This window comes from Emydura macquarii, unplaced genomic scaffold, assembly GCF_026122565.2.
Source record: "Emydura macquarii macquarii isolate MOO-44397 ecotype Brisbane River unplaced genomic scaffold, CSIRO-AGI_Emac_v2 contig_2636, whole genome shotgun sequence".
Lineage (NCBI taxonomy): Eukaryota > Metazoa > Chordata > Testudines > Chelidae > Emydura > Emydura macquarii.
Window position 1 is genome coordinate 41,670,492 of NW_027132773.1, and position 21,202 is coordinate 41,691,693.

The window sequence follows — 21,202 nt, forward strand, 5'->3', positions numbered from 1 at the left end:
AGGTATTGGAGGGCTCCTCCGCCCCTCCCCCACTGCAGGGAGCCTGGGGCGGGGCTGAATCTCCCCGGCACGGCACGGCACGGCACAACCACGCTGAACGGGTGGGTTTGCTTTCCCCAGTCAACTTCCCCGCTCGTGTTGGTACAGTCTTGAATAACTCACAGTGACTCCACCCTTCAGCGACAGTGGTAGAGTCCAGTACTACAGTTATTGAAATTCAAAAAAAAAACTCTCAACGTTCTTTAAACAGTCGGCCCGGTGACGTCGCGCAGACGCAGCGTGGGTTGGGACAGGAGAAGCAGCTTGCCCCTTTCCCATTTTTCATCCGGGTTTCCTATCCCCTTCTTTTCCAATTCCTTTCTCCCGCAGGCTCTGTGAGGTGCTGCCGTGCGCATGCGCACTGGTCTCCCTGAGCGCGAGGAGGAGGGGGGACAGTGAAAGAGTGCGGGCGAGCGAGAGGCTCGCTCCCCCACCCCACGCGAGGTGGTGTTTGGAGCGCGCGCGCGGGCGTTGCTTGCTGGCGAGAGACGGGCGGCGCCTGTTGGGAGCTGGCCCTGGGGTTGCGCGTGCGGCAGCAGCATCATTGGGCTGAGGGAGCTGACCGGGACTCGGAGGCGGGTAGGGCGCAGCGGGCCGCGGCTGGTGCCTGCTCTCGGGGACCGTTGGCTCAACTGACGCCCCGTCCGAGACGGCTCGGAGCCTGCTCTGTGCCGCGGGTCTCCCCGGTGCGCGTGTGCGGGGTGATCTGTCACCTCCACGCCTATACGCGGGTCTCCGGGGGGCCGGAGGGGGGAGATCCTGAACTACTTGCCGCCCCTCGCACGCCCCACAGCCGGCCGCCGAGATGGGCTGCACGCTGAGCGCGGAGGACAAGGCGGCGGTGGAGCGGAGCAAGATGATCGACAGGAACCTGCGAGAGGATGGCGAGAAGGCGGCCAGGGAGGTCAAGCTCCTGCTCCTAGGTAAGAGACCCGGCGGCAGCACTTCCCTGGCTGGGGCGGCGTCCCCCCCCCCCCACCCCGTGCGCTGCTCTGTGGCTGCCCGGCCGGGGCTCCTCGGGGCAGGGACCCTGCCTCGGCTGTGCGCTGGTGGCAGTTGGTAACTCTCTCCCCGGGGCCGGGCACGGTTCTGGGGAACGCTCCTGCGCGTCCGCTGCCGAAGGCGGGGAGGTGCGGGCACTTAGAGATGTTACTGCCCCGTATGATGGTCTCTCTGGAACGGCGCCGTGGATGGCCTCCTCCACCCCCCTTATAAGTTCTCGGCGTGGGGGGGATGGGAAAGGCAGCCTCTCCCGTGGAGGGGCGTCCTTGGCTTCTGCTGGCTTAGAGGAGTGATCAGAGTGTGCAGACCGCGCTCTTGGGTTGGCTGATTTTACTCTAACATGTACTCCCTGGAGACACGCTCATTCACTTTACACTCGCCTTTTGAAAACAAAACAAAACAGACGTTAAAGGAACCCACAAGAAGGTCCTGCTTTAACTCTCCCAGTGCTCTCCTTCCACCAGCAACACTTACGTTTTACTCTAAATATCTGCCTTAACGTGACCGTTTGTGATTGGGGGTGTGTGTGTGCGCAGTGTGAGAGTCAATGAACCGCTCTATCTTTGTTTCCTGCATTATATGTAGTTGTGGCAGTCGTTTGTTAGTCTTGCCCATGATTATTTGGTGTGTGTGTGTGTGGGGGGGGGGGGGTTGGGGGCATATTTTTAAAAAACGTATGTGTGTGGGGAATGAGGGGGATGGCTCTTTAAACCAAAAGGTTTAAGAGGTTTCCGGAAAATTGGAAATGAGCGTTTTAAAACATTTCCGTAAGTGCACATGACATCATCCTTAGAGTATGTCTGCATGAGCATTGTTGTCAGTATTTGTTGGTAAGGGGTGTGATAAAACACTCCCTTAACCGACATTAGTTTCACCAACAAAAGCACTAACGTGGACAGTGGGATGCTATGTCTGTAGGAGCTGCTGTTTGTTGGGGTAGATTAATTATGCGGAGGGGAGACCTCTTTCCCTGATTGGCATCGAGCAGGCTACATGGGAGACCTTAGAGCAGTATAGGTCTCTACTGTAGACATAGCCTGAGTTACAAGTTATTTTTAAATTAATCCACAAATAAGGGAAGTGAGATTTGCACTACATTATTATTGTAAGGTATCTTGTATTATACATTTTTAAAGTACAAACTGAACAGGAGTATATTTACCAGATATTCAAACTCAGTGAGCTGCATGGTTTTTCTCTCTTTCAGAAGCTTCACTAGTAGTTGATGATAGTTTCAAAAAGAAAAGTTTCCTGATTTTTCCTGGGAAATGTTGACTTTGCCAGAATACTACTCTGAAATATTTTTTGCACAAGAAACAGTTATTGTTACATTAGACCTTTTTAAAAATTCTTTTCTATTCTAACTTCCAAAATGGCATGTTGGATATTTATTACAGAGGAAACTTAAGGTGAAACAAGCCTTGTGTAGAGAATAACAAATGTAATCCTACACTGCATTCATGCACTTGACATTTTTCTTATAAAAGAAAGCGACTGAGAATATTTTTCAGAAAGTGTCAGGCCTGTTTGGTTATTTCAATGCATCAGCAGCCATTGATTGTTGCATGAGATGTGTATATGGGGTCATTGTTAAAAGTGCAGAAGTTCTAGTGTTTCTGTTCCTGTAAGTGAGAGAAACTGTTCCTAAAGGCCCCAACCAAAATAATTTTTAAGCATTTCACCATTTTCCATGAAGTTGTTAACTTGTGCATGTACAATGCATAGTTTCATGACATCCATAGAAGCACACTTTGACTATAACCTGGAAAAAGCATGATTTTTAGATAATTGTATTTTCACTTTTTATATTTCACAATTGATAAAGTCCTCTCAGTAACTGTTTTCTCCTTAATTTAAGCTTTACAAATTCAGTATTTGTAATATAGGAAAACTTTTGAAGAAAAATACACATTCTTCTCCTCAGTTTTCATGCAGTTCCAGTGTATACAGCTATTCTGCTCATACCAGTACATTTTGAGACTAGCATATCCCAGGCTTTAAAAGCTTGCTTCAGTTAAAATGTGCTGTGAAAACTGGAGGGTTAATTCCTATTGCAGCTGGATTGTATAATTCTTGCACAGAAAGAAGCCATTGAAATTAATTGGACTCAGATTTTACATCATTAAGGACTGCATGATCAGGCCCATAATTCAGGTTAAATGTCTTAGAGTTCTGGTAAATGCCTTGACCTACTTATGTGGCTCAACATCTGTCCTGCACCAAAGTTGGTTTGTTTCTCCTGTTGTGTTTTCTTGCTATCATGTAGACTTGTCTGTCTATCCCAAATGATTAGTTAATAAGACAACATGAATCTAAAGTCTACAAAAACTGATTTTATTTCAGTACTTTGACTTAAGAGTTTCTTATTGGGACTTGTGCTATATATTCAAATGCAAGGTGTTATATATAATGAAAATATTAGTATTTCTTGCTTTTTTGTTACACATTTTATTAAGGGCTTGTCTAAAAGCAGAAATTGTAGTGGGTTAACTAAAGGTGTGATAAACTGATTTAGGGTCAACTATTTGTGTGGATCATCTCTCACTGGATTTGAATCTGGCTTACATTGATTTATCTTGCCATTGTTAAATAATAGCTGGGTTTAAATATTGTCCAAAGACAAAGTTGCACTGATTTAGTTAAATCAGTTTAATATAACATCTTTAGTTAAGTCAGTGCAGCTAAGCTAGGCCTTAGAGTATAGCTTGCTGAAATTTATTTTTTTCTTATCTGTTTTGAGTCAAAGTATATTACTGTCTTAATGCAGTGGTTCTCAGCCTGGGATACAAAGAGGTCTTCCAGGGGGTACCCAAGTCATCTAGATCAGTGTTTCTTAACCTGGGGGTTGCAGCCCCCCAGTGGGAGTCGGGGTTTTAGGGGAATCGTAAGTGCAGGCATGGCATTAGGGTGTGGCAAGTAGGGCAGTTGCCTGGGGCCCCGCAAAGCTAACTTTCATGCTTCAGCCCTGCTCGGCCTTCAGACAAGGCTCACAAGTGGAAAACAGGCTCAAGTACCACATTGAAATGTAAGTACCATATTTTATTCCAATTGATTTATTTTTTAATTATATGGTAAAAATGAGAAAGTAAGGATTTTTCACTAATCCTGTGTTGGGACACTTTTTGTATTTTTATGTCTGTTTTTGTAAGCAAGTAGATTTTGAGTGAGGGGAAACTTGGGGTACACAAGACAAATCAAACTCCTGAAAGGGGTACAGGGGTCTAGAAAACCACTGTCTTAAAGTACTGTTTTACTTGGATAATTTTGTTTTCTATATAGTGTTATGTCCCACATTCTTAAGGATGATCTTCCAACAATCAGAGATTTTTAGGGTATATAATCTCTCTGCAAATAACTCTCATTATTGTAAAACTTCATTTATCTTGGTGTACATTTTGTAGAACTTATTATTGGATTTTAGTAAATAAAGATGGAAAATGCCCATTGTTTTTGGAAGAAATGTCAAAATTAAAAAAAAAAATCCCATGAAATGTTTTTCATACAAGAGGTGAAAAATGTGCAGTTTCTGACAACTGAAAACTTTTTAAACAATTTTTTTGTCTACTTTTTGGTTGAAAAACTAGAAATATTCGTGTTGGTTAAGAGGCATTTTTGTTCAAAAATCTTTTAATGAAAATATTTTGATTAGTTCTGTATGGTAGCTTTGATGAATTCTTACATTTGTACAAAGTTTTTTAAGTATTGATTTAGACTGAAACAGGCAACTTCTAAATATGTAGAAATTTTGTTCAAGCACTTAATAGTCCCAAAGAGTTGATTGTTCATAAATTTCCATTTCTTGATTGACTTTTTTGAAAATAACTTTCCTGATGACTTGGCTTTAAGTAATCCTTTGGCCTTTTTCTTAATTAAACGTAAGCCCATGTATTCATTGGTAACTCAGAGGCAGCTTTCTGAAAAGCAGGGGGTATATCTTGACTGGAAATTCAGACTGACTTTAGATAGTGGAAGCAGTTTTGAAAAGCAAGTAAATTCCATTTTCAAAAGTGCCTAAGTCACTTTTGAAAATGTTGCCACCCTTTCATTCCTAGCTACTTAAAGAAGGCAAATAACAGTATAAGCTGTCAGAGTTAAGAGAGAGAGTCTTGCACATTGACATGAGGAAAATTAGATTGAGGCCCTGCAATTAGCATTGTCCTTGAGCCACCTCCTATACTTCTCTCCACCTAGGTTATCATTTGCATATGACTTCAGTGATCATCTTTATGCTGATGACTCAAGGTGCATCCCTCCACTCTTTACCTGTCTCCTGATGTCCAAACACAGAGATTGCCCTGTCTTGTTCTCATGGATATCCATCTGTCACTCAAGCTAAACAGCTCTTAAACTTTCCTTCCTTTTCTCAGTTACTGTGGACACCACCACTATCTTTCCTGTCATTCAGATAATTTCCTTTGACTTGGCTCTCTCTAGATCCTCACATCCCTGCGTTGGTCTGTTTCCTGCTGCTTTATCTTGCAGAGAATTTTGCCAGTCTAGCTTTTTCCTCTTTCCATGCAGATAAATCGCTTGTACAGGCTCTCATCCTCTCACTTCTCAACTAATGCAATATCATCTTCTTTGGCCTTGACAAAATCCATTTTTGCCCCATTTATATCCATTCAAAATGCATCTGCAAATATTCCTGGCTCATGGCTACTTCAGCCATGTCATCCCTTTTTTCCTCATCCCTCCAATGGCTCCTCTTCCCCCCTGCATCAAACACAAATTACTTGTCTTCACTTTCTTATCCACATTCTACATACTACACACACTACAGAGAGGTTGTTTTTGTTCCGTAAATGATGCCAGTCTTTTGAGCACCCGTTTAAAAAAAAAAAAATAGCACAAAGGTGTTTGATGAAGTTATCTCCCAAGCCATATATTATGCATTAGAAGAACTTCCTGCAGACATCTGAAAAACCACAGCAATGTGCTCCAAATCTTCTTTAAAGCTCTACTCTGCTGTGAGGCCTACAAAAAATTTCATGTTTGCATAGCTGGTTTATTGCAACCACTAAATTTCATGCTGACCAGTATCTTTTTCTTTGTTTCTTTTATCTTTATCCACCTCTTGTGTTTAGTCTTGCACTTAGTCCCTACCCCCAAAGAGTTTACAATCTGTCTTTGTTTATATACAGAACAATGGGACTCCAGCCTCCAGGTGCCACTATAATACCAAAATAATAATTATGTGGAGTTTAATGCCTGTATGGCATCCCATTTAAGTCATTGCAGCCCCTGGCTCAAATACTAAACTTAGGTAGAACAAATGAAAACCAAAAGACTCCCACAGCTCAGCTATCCTCCTGCTCTGTGCAGGCAGACCTATACATCTGTGGAGATCTGATTGCAAGATTAGGGTTTTAGTTCTGTTTTACAATTGTATTCCAACTATCTATTTAAAGGTGGTAGACTTTTTCTTCACATTTATTTGCTCAGTGCAGTATTATGAAGATATTGTAAACAGCTCTTGTTACTTATTTAAAGCTGTACTGTTGAGATGAAGGTCTTTAGTCATTTCATTTGTAAGAGGTTGTTTACTGGCTTATTCTTTCACAGTAATAAGCACTTTAACCTAAGAAGTTTTTCTACAAAATTACCACAGAGAAAATAACAGTGCTATCACCCATATAGTTGTTGTGCAGAATTAAGATGTTCTTCTGGGAAATATACTGATCTTTCTAGAAAGGACCAGAAATATCAAATGCAATTCCTTTTTTAAATTGCTCAGTACATTTGTAGTGTTGTGTTAATTATTTAATGAAAACTCTTGAGTTCTGCTTTTTCATATAAGGTGTAATTATGCAATTAAATGCACACAATTTCTACTTAAGATATTTGAATTAGCTTTGAATATTAAATATTTGAGTTGTATTGATTATTTTAATATTTGTGACTTGTATAACAATTTTCTTTGGAGCTATTGGTTATTTTGAAAGAAATATAAACGTGTTCGACATTTGTTTCCGTAATTACATATGACTTTCTCGTGAACAGTTAGGCCCCACTCTTGCAAGGTGCTGTGCACGGGATGACCTCCTGACTTCAGTGGGGCTTTGCCCATCTGAAGCATCTTACGAATGGAGATTTAAGTAATTAATATGGTTGATATATTGTGTGGTTACATAAGAAAATAAAGTGTATGTCTGCTGATAGAAACCTTGTGAGGGGGGTGGGGAAATGAACATTAACATAGGAATATAAAGGAGAGAAGAATAAGATGTTGTTTTGTCAAGTCATTTAAAAGTATGTGAAGTACCTCTTTTGCAATGTTAATCTTAATATTTATAAAAGATGTTATCTCACCCACCTTGTCTCTTTAATATCTGGGGACCAACATGACTACAGCAACACTTCATACAATCTTAATGTTTAGCTCACAGTGATATAACATCTTCCCATCAATAGGGCATAGAGAACTTAATTGATAGCTGGAGACCAGATATTGTCATCACGGAAGTTGTTTGTCCCTGGATGTTTCAATATTTACCATCGGGCTTTGTCTAGTTTAAGCTTATTATAATGTGTCCAAAGATATCAATTGACCCGTATCTTGAACTGTGACCAGGAATAAGTACTTGTGATGGTGGGGAACACTAAATTAGATCAGGTCAGAAATGTAGGCAAGTGCTGTATAATGTAAGGCCTTGACAGTGAGGACAAGAAGTTTGAATATATTACACAGGGAAATGGGTGCCCGTGAAGTGACTCAAAATAGGAGTGACATGGTTGAGCTAAGAAATAATTAGGGCATGGATAAGCAATTTGATTATTGGGGTAAAGGGAAAAAACACTCGTCTTTTGTGCCAAGACAATATTGTGCCCCAGGAATCTGTGTTCTTGGCACAAGATTTGGACTCCAGTCTTTGCCTTGGAGTTGCAAAGGGATGCCTTATGCATCTCCTCCATGGATTGGGAGGGAATGGGAAGTCAAAATCCTTTGGTTCCTAGGACTTGGCAATAGGTGGGGAGGAAAAGGAAGAAGCAGCTCGTTTCCATGCCCTCTCCTTCCCAAACTTGTTGCCTCTTGCCTGAAACTCAGTTGCTTCGTAGCTTTAGGCATGGAAAGTGGGATGCTGGAGGTGGTGGATCCATTTTCAAAACCTGCACTGTTTCTCTGAAATTGAGTGCTGTGTGGGTGATGGAAAGAAGCATCTCAGTCAGCATGCTGCTTCCCAATGCACAAAATGATCTAAAAATCATTCTCTGACTGTTTCCACATCTCTTGCAATCACAAAGGATTTGGGTAGAGTCAGTTGTGAGGTCAGCTTTTGGCCATTTCTAAGTGTCATAGACCCAATGTGATTGACTCAACATAGCAGTGATTTTTTTATCATACTTACATGAAGTCAGATGTATTAATAGCCAATATCGGCACCATTTCTAATTGGAAAAGCACAGCTTTACAATGTTTGTTGTATTTATTTTAGTTTAATTGTTATGGTTTAAAGTGTTCCTCTTAGAACTTAATACTGTTCCTTACAGTTCTCCCATCTAATAAGTCTGATAAGCCACTTAGCTGAAGAAGGAACAGAAGATGCTTTTCAGAACCACAGTGTTAAGTGTGGTGGGAAAACAGATTGCTTTTCTCTTGGATTCAGGGATTATTGACAGGACATTCATTGCAACTTCTGAATAACTGAAAAATCTAGTCTCAGTGTTGACATTGTTATACAAGTACAGTCTTTTTCCTTAATAAAAGGATATTGAAATCAGAAAATAAGATGTTAACAGGAAACAGATGAACTACCTGTTTTTTATAAAATTGATCTTTTCAAAGGCATTTTACTAGCAAATATTGCAGTTCACTGGGATAATATATTGATTTTTAAGTAAATTGTCATGTGTAATAATCCTGTTTATATACTTGTATTGTACTTGACATCATATCTAGCAAAGGAACCTAATTAAATATTTAGTAGGAGATAACAGTAACTAGGCAACAGAAAAACAGTGAAGGAATCTCTGCAATGATAGCTGTAAATGGGCTTGCTTTACAGAAGCATGCAGTATACTGTAAAGAAGATATTACATGTTTGAACAGTTGAAATTTTTACCTTCGGTGATACAATGATTAACAAAAGTGTCTATTTTTTTAAAAACCTCTCTGTAGTTGTTTGTGTGCTATAGCTATTGGAAATCTAATGATAAATGTCACTTAAAAAAGAATGTTCTTGGGCCCTGATCCTATATGTGCTTAGCACATTATCTTTATTCACATGGGTAATTCCATTGGAGTCATTGGGGCTACTCATGTGCATAAAGCTCAGTACATAATGTAAGTGTTAGCAGCATCTTTCTAAACTGTTTACTGCTTTCTTTTTCCCCTTGTTAATAAACAATTACTTGGTCTTTTGGTGGTGATGAGCTTTACAAACTAATGTTTCAAATGTGGCACATCTCATGAATTTAACAGGCCTTTACTATGGGCATGGTATCTGAGTATCCAATTTTGAAACTGAAATAACTTTTCTAGGATTCCTGCGTTAGGTAAAATATGACCCATAAACTGCTTTTGTTACTACTGGTGGAGCTGTACCCATGATGTCCTAACTCTCCTGGTTGATGAGGCCTTAGTTAGTTGTTTAAGCCTGTTTGTGGTAACAGTCTTCCTATCATTATATGTTGCAATACTTTCACCAGAAGTGGTCTGGGTCATGGGATGGAGGAGCTTTATGCAGAAATTTGTGCGCTCTCATAGAATGGGTGTTAGCACATGGAACAAAACACTTCTGATCTCTGGTCAAAAAGCAGACCTTATATATTTGTCCTGGAAGTGGATTTCTTAACTATATGGTGATTCAGTTACTGATCCCTGACAAATTCAGTAATCCCATAGTAAAACCATTATATGCTGCTAAAGCTTTTAATGTAATTGCCTGGGATTCCCAAGTAATGTGATTTAGCACCTCAGTCCTTGCTAGTAGGTGTTGTCATTTTACCTCTGCCCTGTTTGAATGTTGTCTTTCTGGGCTGTTCAGGGTTTTTGTTTTGTTTTTTTGTTTTGTTTTTTTTGGGTGGTGGACATAAGAGTCATCCTCAATAGTGTCCTCAGAAAACCAGTAAGTCACTTCTATTTAGGTATCTTCCTTTATGCACTTAAGCCAAAATTTTCACACTTATGGGTAGCTGCTGGCTTTTGCACACTACACCTATAAATGTTAATGTGCTGAACAGCTGAAGCCTTAATAAAGCCAACTGTTCAGCCATACTAAAGGGAGGATATGACTCTCTCTTCAAAGGGGAACCACTCCTCTCAAGTGGGGGAGACTGGGAGAGCATATTATTTGAAACTGTTGGAGGACATGAATTTGTGCTTGGATGATTTGAAAGTTTGATGTATTTCAAAGCCCTGTCAAGCAGAAATAGTTTGGGACTAGTTACCAAAATGTTGGTTAAATATAAAATATATTTAATATATATTTAAAAATAAGTTGGGAAAATAAGTATAAGCAGTATTTTTGTTTGTGTATAGTTTAGCACAAAGATAATATCTTTTAGATAATATATATGTGAAACATTCATCTGCATCTGCAAACACATTTTGCATATATAACTTAGAACCGGAGTTTTAAAAATAGGTTCCTGTATCTGAGTTCCTTAATGGTTTGCTTTGGAACATTGGTTAGAGCTTTAGGCCCTTACCTAGTCTCTTTAATCAAGAAGATTAAAGTTGGCTACACTTGGATTTTGGCTAAAGTTGGATTTTGCACTCCTGGTACTATACCAGTGCAAGACATCGAGTGTCAATGCCCTTCTCCAATGTAAAGCAGAGCACTAGGGCAAACTCAGCTTTCTTCTTCCAAGGCCTCAGTGTATTTGCACTTGTGGGATATGGCTCCCCAGGTATCAAGCTGTGGAGCTGCCTTGAAAAGCCATGCCAATTGACTGGTCCATGAGAGCTCTTTTGTGAGGATGATGTTATTGCTCTGCTCTCTAAGGAGGTGCAATCACCTGAGAACGTCTTTTCCTTGACTGTCAAATTGTATTGATATATAGAACTTTGAGGCAGAGGAGAAGGTGGGCCAGCCCTTGGAACTGTTACTGGTAAGTGATCTTTCTTCTTTGAGGGCCTCCCACAGGCAGTGGATGATGATCGGTGAGGAGTTCTTAGCTAAATATGGACTATATCACCATTCTCCTAAACTGGTTATTGTAGTGCCATGCTAAATCCAAGGAATAGCATCTGGTGAAAGGGTGCACTGAAATCCAAGTTTCTTCTTTGCTTATTTCCACAAGGGAAATCTGCCTAAACCATGCTACTGATAATATGGTGGTTCTTATTGGGATTTAAACCGGGGGTTACGGGTTTCAAAGCTAAAACATAATCTATACATCTAATCCAGTGAGAGTCTGTTTTATAATGGATTATCCTTGGCATCTCTCCCCATCTGTTATAAACAATCTATTCAAATTATTTAAAAAAAAAAGTCTTTCTGGTAAAAACAGAGTACATCTTTACATCTAGGGAATGGAGATGTTTCCCCCGAGGGGGACTGGAATCTGCATCAGGGGAAATATATTGAGAGAGGTGGAAATCTGAATCCATTTTTAGGTGTGAAACTCGGGTGAGGGGTCTCAGAGTGACCGTGTCCTTGTGGACCACAATGTGAAGTGGAGTGGTCTTCAAAGCACTAATTCACTCACATTCCTAGAAAATGTATTTGGTGTGAGAAAGATTTGTGCCAGAGGCTCATAAAGAGAGGCCCATCAGCTTTGATAGGGTAATATTTTGGTCCCATGAAAGCAGGGGCTCCCTAATGGAGGTAAACATATTCACTATGCCATTAAGGAACCTGAATATTGTAGGGTGAGAGAAGAGGGTTTGTCAACATAATTGTGATGAGCAGATATTGCTGTTATATAGACCTTTAGGAAGGTCATGCTATTAGTTAACATTTTTAATTAGCAGATTATCTTCAACACTGCAAACTGGAGTGTGGCTAGGTTGGGCTGCAGAATTCTCCTTTGCTGTTGAGACAGAAGGTCTGGGAACAAAAAGAGTGGATAGATATGGTGGCTCTCTGGCTGCAGGAAGTCTGGATACCAGTGCAGATGAGGCCACAGTGGGGCTGTTAGTATGAAGCTTTTTCTGTCCAACCTGATCATTCTTATGACTCGGACGATATATTTATCCTGGAATAAAAAACCCATGCATGGCTGTGGTAGACCTGGGTCAGCTGATCCAAGTTCCTTGGGCTTGTGGGGGGCCCAGAGTTTTGGTTCCAGTCCAAGCCCAAATATCTGCACAGCAATTTTTAGTCTCACAGCCCAAAAGAACCTGAGTCAGCTGACCCAGGCCAACTGCGTGTGTTTAATTGCTATGTAGATGGACCTTGAGGGTCAGGGCAATGGAAGGGAAGTCCTATAGGAGATGATGGCTCAAATACAGCAGAAAGCTCATCTGAAAGAGCTTTTGTTTCTATGCACCTTTATGTAATACACTTGATATTTGGTGTTTTTGTTCAGTCCACAGACTTGTTACCTGTGGCCCCCTCTTGTTACCAGTGGCTCCCTCTGTAAAATAGTATTGGTTTCATGGACCACTGGTGTTGATTCTGAGACCTCCTGCTGAGTAATGAGTCTTCCTTCATATTTTCTTCCCCAGAGAAAAGAAGTGAAGAGCTATTGGGTAGATTTGTTTTGGATGCATCACAACAGGAGTCTAGCAATCCTTGTATTCAGTGGAAGTCAGCTGTTGAACAGTGGGGTTCTGGAGCAGAGGTAGTCTTGCAACATTATATTTTCTGACGAAGGGTGGGCTTGGCCAGTAGAAAATATTGATCATGAATATTCCTTGTTTAAAACAAAAAAAATTACTACTGGCTTGCTGGGTTATCATATCAGGTTGTAGCCATGCATTCCTATCCTTGTCCTCCCTTATACTTCCTTTCATCTCTTAAAACCACTTGTGTGTTTGTCTTAATCTGCTTTAGCAGTACTGCTTATATGAGTAAAGTTGCTAATGTATAAAACTTAACAAGATCAGAGCGTAGAAATATGTTCTTTGGGGCAGGAGTTGTTTTTAATATGTATTTGCACAGACCCAGCATAATAGAGCTCGTGAGTGCTATTGCAATGTTTATATAGGAAATATTAGTATTAACAATTACTGTGTTCAGAGATTTTATTCAGTGGAGGTGCCAAGGGGGAAGTGATGTGATCTTTGCAATTGCATATGGGAGGGAAGGTGGCTGACTAGTCAGTCTCTGTTAAGATATGGTGCACATACTGGAAAAAACTTGAGAAACCTGGCCTATGGGAAATACTTCTCCCCAATGCATGGTCTGTTTGTTTGGGCTCTGTTTTGGGTCCGGGATTTTGACCCTCAGGTAATTGGCTATATTCTGGTTTCATGGTTTCAGTAGATGCAGGATTTTGTATTTGGAATTTTCCTTTGCAACCATAACAAGAAACTTAATTCTTTTTGGTTTTTTTAAGTGGAAACTTGTTTTCTTTAGAAACTGATGGGTAAGCACTTTATTTGCCACAGTCATGTATTGATGTGTTGAGCCTTCGTATGGAAAGACTTGGAGGTGATCTGAAGATACCTTGTTAAATTTAACTTAAATTTCAGGTCAGGAATCCAGAGATAAATATGGCTTTTAAAGGCTTGTCTTTTAAAGTTTGATAAAAGTGGAAATTATGGATTATTTTTAGGATTATTTTAAATTCCAATTTTCTTATGAAACATTGGACTACTTCTAACATACTCTTGTAGAAATAATGATGTAAATGAAAAATCCTAAATTACCTTATTTTTTGTCGCTTGGTTTAGACCTGATGAATTTTGTTACAATAATAAGTAATTCAAGTAATTTGACTTTAAACAAACCAAAACAATGTAACTGGGGGCTATGTGTGGTAAATCATTATGCTCTAATCTAAATACTTAACTGAGTTGTTGCATGATTACCCAGGTGATAGGACTTTAAATAAAATACAAGTAACTTTAAGTAGTACATATTCTATGTAACCAGCTAAATGCATTGTAATACATTGACTTTGTCTAGAGCAGTATTTAAAGACCAACCAAAGAAGAAATAAAGCAGTGTTAATTCATCTTTCATCTTAGTTTTCCAGGGTGCTTGCCAAAAGTCAGAGTGGATTGAAAGTTTAGCATACATGTGGTTTCTATTTCTACCTAATATCTGAGCGTTGGCTGATTTCTAGATCTTGAATTATCTCATATCTTCTGTCCAGCAAATCAATGTCATTATCACTTCAGAATCTTTTATGTTACTCTTGTGGCTTCTAACAGTGATGCGATGATCTTTATTTCATGCTTCAGTGCTTCATGGTTGAGTTACTGTAATATTTTCTATAGTCTGTAGGTACTATCTAGATAACTCTTTTTGTTTTGGAATTTACAAATTACTTGAAATGCAAACTTCTGAGAGAAGTTTTAAGGACTTAAAAAGAAAGTTAAGTGCAGTTCAAGAGAAGACCTAACATTAAGAACACCAATGTGTTAAAACAAAAAAACTCAGCTTGTGTATGCTTAAAGTTTCAGCATAGTTTCTACTTATGCCACTGGGAGGGCTTTTCCTGTCAGTATAGGTAATCCACCTCTCCGAAAGGGGGTTGCTAGTTCAACAGTAGATTTTTTTTCCCTGTTGATCTAGCACTGTTTGCACCAGTGTTTCTCAATTGGTGTTCCGCGGAACCCTGGGTTCTGTGAGAAAGTGACATCGCGCCGCCGAGAGCAGCTGTTCTCCATGCCGCTGAAAAAGGGAAGATGTCCCGGATTTTTCGGCAGAGGGTATTGAGTATGAGTGTAATTTCCCCACAGAGCCTAAAGGGTTCCGCAAGGAAATTTAATTGAGAAACACTGGTCTACACCTTTGTCATTGAGGGTTGTGGATTTTTCACACGTCAAGCGATGTGGTTATACTGACCAAATTTCCTAGTGTATACCAGGCCTTAGTCACTAACCTCTACACAACCCTAACCATGGCCCTGTTTAAAAAAAGGAAATAAACAACATTAATAAGGGCAGAGAGAAGGTGGTTTGGATTCTGGTGAGTAAGAATGTTTCTATTCGATGATCTGTATGTGCATAGAATGTTTAGCCTATTTCCATAATTTTTAATGCATGTAAGCTAGCTTTTAACACGTATATGTGTTCAGAGATACTTCTCCAATGGTGCTTTGCAACCTTAACTGTAACTTAGTTTTGTTTTGTCATTTCCTCTGTCTTTTTGTCTGATTTTAATACAGTGACAGGCTCTTACTATAGCACCTGGAAAAGCTGGGTGCTATATGAAAGTTTGTCAGTTAACATTTTCTCTGCCCTTTTTGAAACCTGTTTTCCTGGAGCAAATAAGGTTATTTTACTAATTTATTGGCCCTATTCCTGAGCCAGACTGAATTGGAAGCCCAAAACTAGCTCTGTTTCACAGCTCCAGGTTCCAGCTAAACTCTCTCTCTGGCTTCCTCTTTGCCTCACCTTCAATCCAGTCATTCCTCTTTTAATATCTACAAGAGGAGGTTTGTGCTTAGACCTTAGTCTGTGTCCTGGCCATATCCTAAGGTGCCAGCATAACATAGCTTGGGGCTTCCCTTCTTTGCTGGTCATGCTCCCTTGTGACCAACACAAATCTGTCACCCTCCAACTCGTGGCAGATTGGAATGCAGTTAAGTTCTTAGCACACAAAACTTTAGTTCTTTGTATATGGAAACTTTAATTGTTGGGCAGTTTAAAACTTTAATTGATAATCAACTGATGAGGATCTATTTTCATAATGAATTAAATGTTTTTGGTTTTTTTTTCCTGAGAAACAGGGTGGATGAGGTAATATCTTTTATTGGACCAGCTTCTGTTGGTGAAAGAGACCAGAGGCGTTGTCTGCACCAGCACTTTTGGTGGTAACATTTTTGTCTGGCAGGGATGTGAAAAACCACACTCTTGACTGACATAAGTTTCACCGACAAAAGTGCCGGTATGGACAGTGCTATGTCTCCTGCCGACATAGCTACTGCCGCTCATTGGGGGTGGTTTAATTATTCTGGCAGCAGAGGTTTCTCCTACCAGCATAGAGTGGGTACATGGGAGAGCAGCTGCAGTGCTACAGCTGTGCTGCTTTAAGGTCTGTAGTGTAGACATAGCCAGAGCTCTTCTTCAGGTTTGGGAAAGATAATCAGTGTTACAGCTAGTACTGTAAATACAGACTATTAAGCACAGAGAGTTAACACATGTTGCAAGAGACTATTCAAGATGAAGTGGGCTATTAACACCTCTGCTGTCACAGGACAAGGGAGGGTTAGTGAGTTGGGCTATGACTACACCACAGCTTATGTCTGCATTATTTATGTTGCTCCATAGGCGTGCGCAGCACATTTTATTAGGGTGTGCACCCAGGGAATTTTCATTAGGGTGTGCACACAGGGAATTTGCATAATCTTTATCTGGGGTGTCAAACTCAATTCCACCGGCGGGCCACATTTGAATTATCCGCCGGCAGAATTCTCGCCGTGTCCTAGTCTCCGCCGAAAAATGTCACGAAACTAGGACTTACAGCGGCAGATCGCGGCGTCTTCCCATCCGCCGCAAAATTTCACAGCTCCTTCTTTTTCGGCGGCAGCTGTACCAACCGCCGAGAAATCACGCGCCCTCCAGTTTTTCAGCGGCAGCTCTACCCTCAAACACATCAAGATGGCACCGCGTGCCACATCCAAAAAGGTACGTGGGCCATATGTTTGAAACCTCTGCATTAGGGTGTGCCTGGGCACACCCGTCACATCCCGTGCGCATGCCTATGCGTTGCTCAGTGGTGTGAATAAACCACTTCCCTGAGTTTGCTGTGCCGCTGTAAACTTCTAGTGTAGCTGTGCCCTTAGACTGTTGAAATGAGACACAGAACCAAACCAGTGTCTATTGATTCTATGGTTTTTAGTGTCTAGCACAGGTTTGAATTAAAGTTCCCAGGCTCATCTTTTGAAAGTGTTATGCAGGTTTCCTTTGAGGATGAGGACAGAGAGGTCAGATGATCAGAGTTATCATTTTGAAAAGTGTTTGCCCAGTTGTGATAGGATGATGATGTCTTATCATTTTTCTGTGAAAGTTTATTCAAGAATGTAGTGATTTGTCTGGTTTCACCCACATAGTTGTTGGGGCATTCGATGCACTGGGTGTGATACAGAACATGTGATAGGCATGAATAGGATCCATGGCTCTTGACGGGTGTGTTGGGGGGGTGGTATTGATCATCGTACTAGTGGAGATATGTCTGCATGTTTTGCATCTGTTATGGTAGGGTCTGGTGCCATTTTGAGTTGGACTCTCTTGTTTGGTGGGGAACTTGCTTATGATGATGAGATTGGCAGTTGTTTGAAGGCTGGAAGAGGGGGTTTAGGAAAAATTTCTTTTAAGATGTGGTCTCCATCAAGTATGGCTTGTAATGGTTTTGTGAAACCCCATGTGGGTTCTGATGTGGGGTTGTAAGTGACAGCTAGAGTATGCGGTAGGAGTGTGTGGGGGATTTCCGTATTGAAACAGAGTTTCTCACGGTATTCAAGTGCCTATTCTGTGGTGGTTCAGTCTGCATCTCTTTCTCATCTTGGGACCAACATGGTTGCAAACATTTTTTTTTATCAGTCTCAATTTCAAAGTAATGTGGCATATGCCTGCAGTCATGAAACTGTCTGTGAAATTGGGAATTCCGGAATGCTTGCTATGTAAGGAATATGTGGGCTGATGAAGCATGACACCCGGTATAGTTTTAATCTAATAACTTTTGACCTCTTAGCATTTCAATTTTTAATTGTAGACTTCTAAATCTGTAGAAGAATTCTACTTCATACCTAGTTTGAACATAAACTGATTTCTCCAGTCAAGTTAGAGGGATATTGAAAATGGGTCTTAAAATGGAAGTTTAGATACAACATTAGCTATGAAATGATGACCAACTTCTCTGTTATACCATATTTTGATACGTTGGTGCTTAAAATAATATATTATTATAACTTCCATATATTCTCTTTGCTTCTTAAATGATTGTATTTGATCATTCTGAAATACTGTTTATCAGACTTTTACAGCCCTAATCAGCTGTTCTTGAGGAAATTTGTGTGTGTAGTTATTTTAACTTGTGAACAACTACTTTGAAGAAGCTAGTGCAACTGAAGATGGAAAGTTTAACAATTGCGCCCATCTAATTTTGTGTAGTTGGGGATTTTGATCCAGACTATTTTGATCTCCTCTATCACTTATAATTTATTTACAATTTACCTCATCATTCATAAGCAGTGCTATCCACCACCTTTATCTTTATTTCTGTCTTTCCTGAACAGCACATACCCTTCAATACCTGTACTACAGTCATGACTACTATTCCATCATATATGTTATTTCTATATCAGCTGGTTCCTCTTCTTGCACCAGTAAGTCTAGTTCCTCCATTTTGTTACCCAGGCTTCTTGCATTGGTGTACAAACATCTTAGTTGTTTCCACTTGACTTCGCACAGACTCCTCACCCGATTATGTACAGTCATTCTACTGCCAATATCATTTACCAGACTGTTAGCGTCATTTGTTTGTGTTGAGCGGGTGGAGAACATTGTCCCTACCAAGTTTCTGCTAGAAGTAAGAAGTAGGCCTTTGAGGACTTAATCAAGTTCTGTGACATACTTTGTTATCAATCTGCACTGGCAGCACACTGGAGTCACTGAAAAGCTGTGGCCCTCAGTTCATGTACACTGAACTTTCCCTTAACCGGTGGCCAGCATAACTGACCATAACCTGTCCAGTGCCAGGCACCAGATAAGCCTCCACTAAAGTGCAGTGGTGCAGATTTAGTTTAACGAGGGAAGCATCTCCCCCATGGAGCCCTGACAAGTTAGGAAGGCCTGTAAAGAATATCCCAATACCTTAGGACTTGGTCCCTTTAAGGCAAGGGTCGCTCACACCCCTCCAGCCAGCTGCCTATCCTGTGACTCAAGCAACCCTTTCATAGCACCAGCTGTGTCACAAAGAGTGAGGAAGAGTTAAAGAAAAGGGTGTAGAGATCTGGTGTGTGCTTTGCCCTAGTGCTGCATCCATCTAAGGGCTTGTCTACAATGAAAATACGGCAGCGGTGCATTCTGCCCTCAGTATAGGTACTCCCTGAAAGGCAGTAGCTAGGTCAACAAGAGAATTCTCCCACTGGCCTAGCACTGTCTATACCTGGGGTTAGGTCGATTTAACTGTTGCTCAGGATTTTTCATTCTCCTTTCTGATGTCATTAAACCAACCTAATTTCCTAATGTAGACTATACTTTAGACTTCCCCAGGATAAAGGGTGGGGTTATGTTGAGAGAAAAAAGAACAGGCTCAGCCTTTGCATGGAAAAAGTCTGAGCTCCCATGCTGAGAAAGGATAGTGGTTTCAGCAAAGGACCTAGGGAGGACTGGAGAAGTCCCCTTATAAGCTTCTGGAAATACCTCTGATATAATCTCGGTTTCAAGTCCAAGGAGGGCTACACTGGAGACAGGAGCAGTTCTAACAGCAGAGGCTCCTGCTGGATGATTCACCCTCCTCCATCAAGGAGCAGGAATCAAACACAGGAACTGCTCAAGCATAAGCAACCCTAAAAATTGGCTTCTTCACATACCTAGCTCTTAGAATCATAGAATATTAGAGTTGGAAGGGACCTCAGGAGGTCATCTAGTCCAACCCCCTGCTCAAAGCAGGACTAACCTCAGCTATATCATCCCAACCAGGGCTTTGTCAAGCCTCAGCTTAAAAACCAATAAGGATGGAGATTCCACCACCTCCCTAGGTAACCTATTCCAGTGCTTCACCACCCTCCTAGTAAAAAACTTTTTCCTAATGTCCAACCTAGACCTCCCTCCCTGCAACTTGAGACCGTTGCTCCTTGTTCTGTCATCTGTCTCTTAGGAAAGTGATCTGGGGGAATACGTGAAAGTATTCCAGCTTCTTTAGAGTGCAGTACATAAATCCTCACTGGAAAATGCCCAAGGCAGGGACTTGAGGGGGCAATTTATAAGCTGTAGCTCTGCCTGCAGATGTATTCCATTGGGCCCTGCTTCTTGCTCTTGTAGTAGAAAGTATAGAAGTGGAGAAACCAAAGCAGCAGCCACTAGTGGCAGGGCGTCTCCTGTTTTTCCAGGTGTGTGCCCTTTGCCGATAGTTATAGGAACTATGTAGTCAGGTTGTATGGAAGGTACAGTTCAAGAACTCCAAAGTGAGACAAGCGGCAAGAGAGGAAGGTGGAGTATGGTGCCTCATGATCCCCTTCTATCCCAATGGAAATCAGATATTGAAATTGAAATTAAATCCGAGTATTGTTCATTAAAGCTCTGCAAGGAGAGAAGGCAGAGTTCTCCCACTTCCTGTGGGAATTAAGTGTTGTAATTGTCCCCCTCCCTTTCTCCTTGCTTCCCAATCTGACCAGTATGATTCAGATGATGTGGAATATTAGGTAGAAATTGTGCTATATTCCAAAGAGAAAGGAACATGCCAATATTAAGCTCTTGCTCACCACCTAAAAAAGCTAAAGATGAGATGCAAAGAGGGCAAATAGCTTATTCTGATTTGGAATCCGTAGAGAAAATTGTGGTTTTGGGATTGTTTAATTTGAGGGGGAGAGGTGGATTAACAAGGCTGTTTTTAAAATGTTAGGCCCACAAGACAAAGCTATTATTCACTATCTAAAACTTTTCCCCCTCATCCATTCTTGGTACAGGAAGACCCTGATCTCAGTAGATATAAATGGTGTTCTGAATGATTGTGTAGATTAAAAATTCCCTCAAGCTAGTTTTCCAGTCCTACTCAATAGCCCTCTTTTTTTTTTTTTTTTTTTTAATTTCAATGTCATGTCTGGTTTTGGCATGGTTGGTGTATTTTTTGTTTGGTTGTTTTTATTTATTTGTAGTGATGTAGCATGCTGCATCAATTAAAAAAGTTATTTGCATTAGTACAACTTGCCCCAGTTTGATGCTAGGGGGAAAGTTGTCACTTTTTACATCAGTACAGTGGAAGATTGCACCAGTGCAGCTATGTTGATGTAGACAAGCCCTGGGGGTAGGATGGAGTTATGATTATATTCCAGTATATGGTAGGCAGGAGGCACCACCTTTATTAGACATACTAGCTAGAGGCAGATAGAAAAGTTGCAGGATTCATTTAGCCAATCCTCTCTCCCTTTCTAGCAGTTG

General features: G+C 40.8%; 1 protein-coding gene across 2 annotated transcripts in view; it reads left to right on the forward strand.

Annotated features, from left to right (window-relative positions):
• Positions 1–372: 372 nt before the first annotated feature.
• GNAI1 (G protein subunit alpha i1) overlaps positions 373–21,202 on the forward strand; it is a 53,699-nt gene continuing 32,869 nt past the window's right edge. Inside the window, exon 1 of one of the 2 annotated variants that reach the window (XM_067564542.1) lies at positions 373–962. In XM_067564542.1, the coding sequence (XP_067420643.1) occupies positions 845–962 (118 nt within the window). In that variant the 5' untranslated portion in view covers positions 373–844. The remainder of the gene's footprint in view (positions 963–21,202) is intronic. The other variant, XM_067564541.1, reaches the window with a different exon arrangement.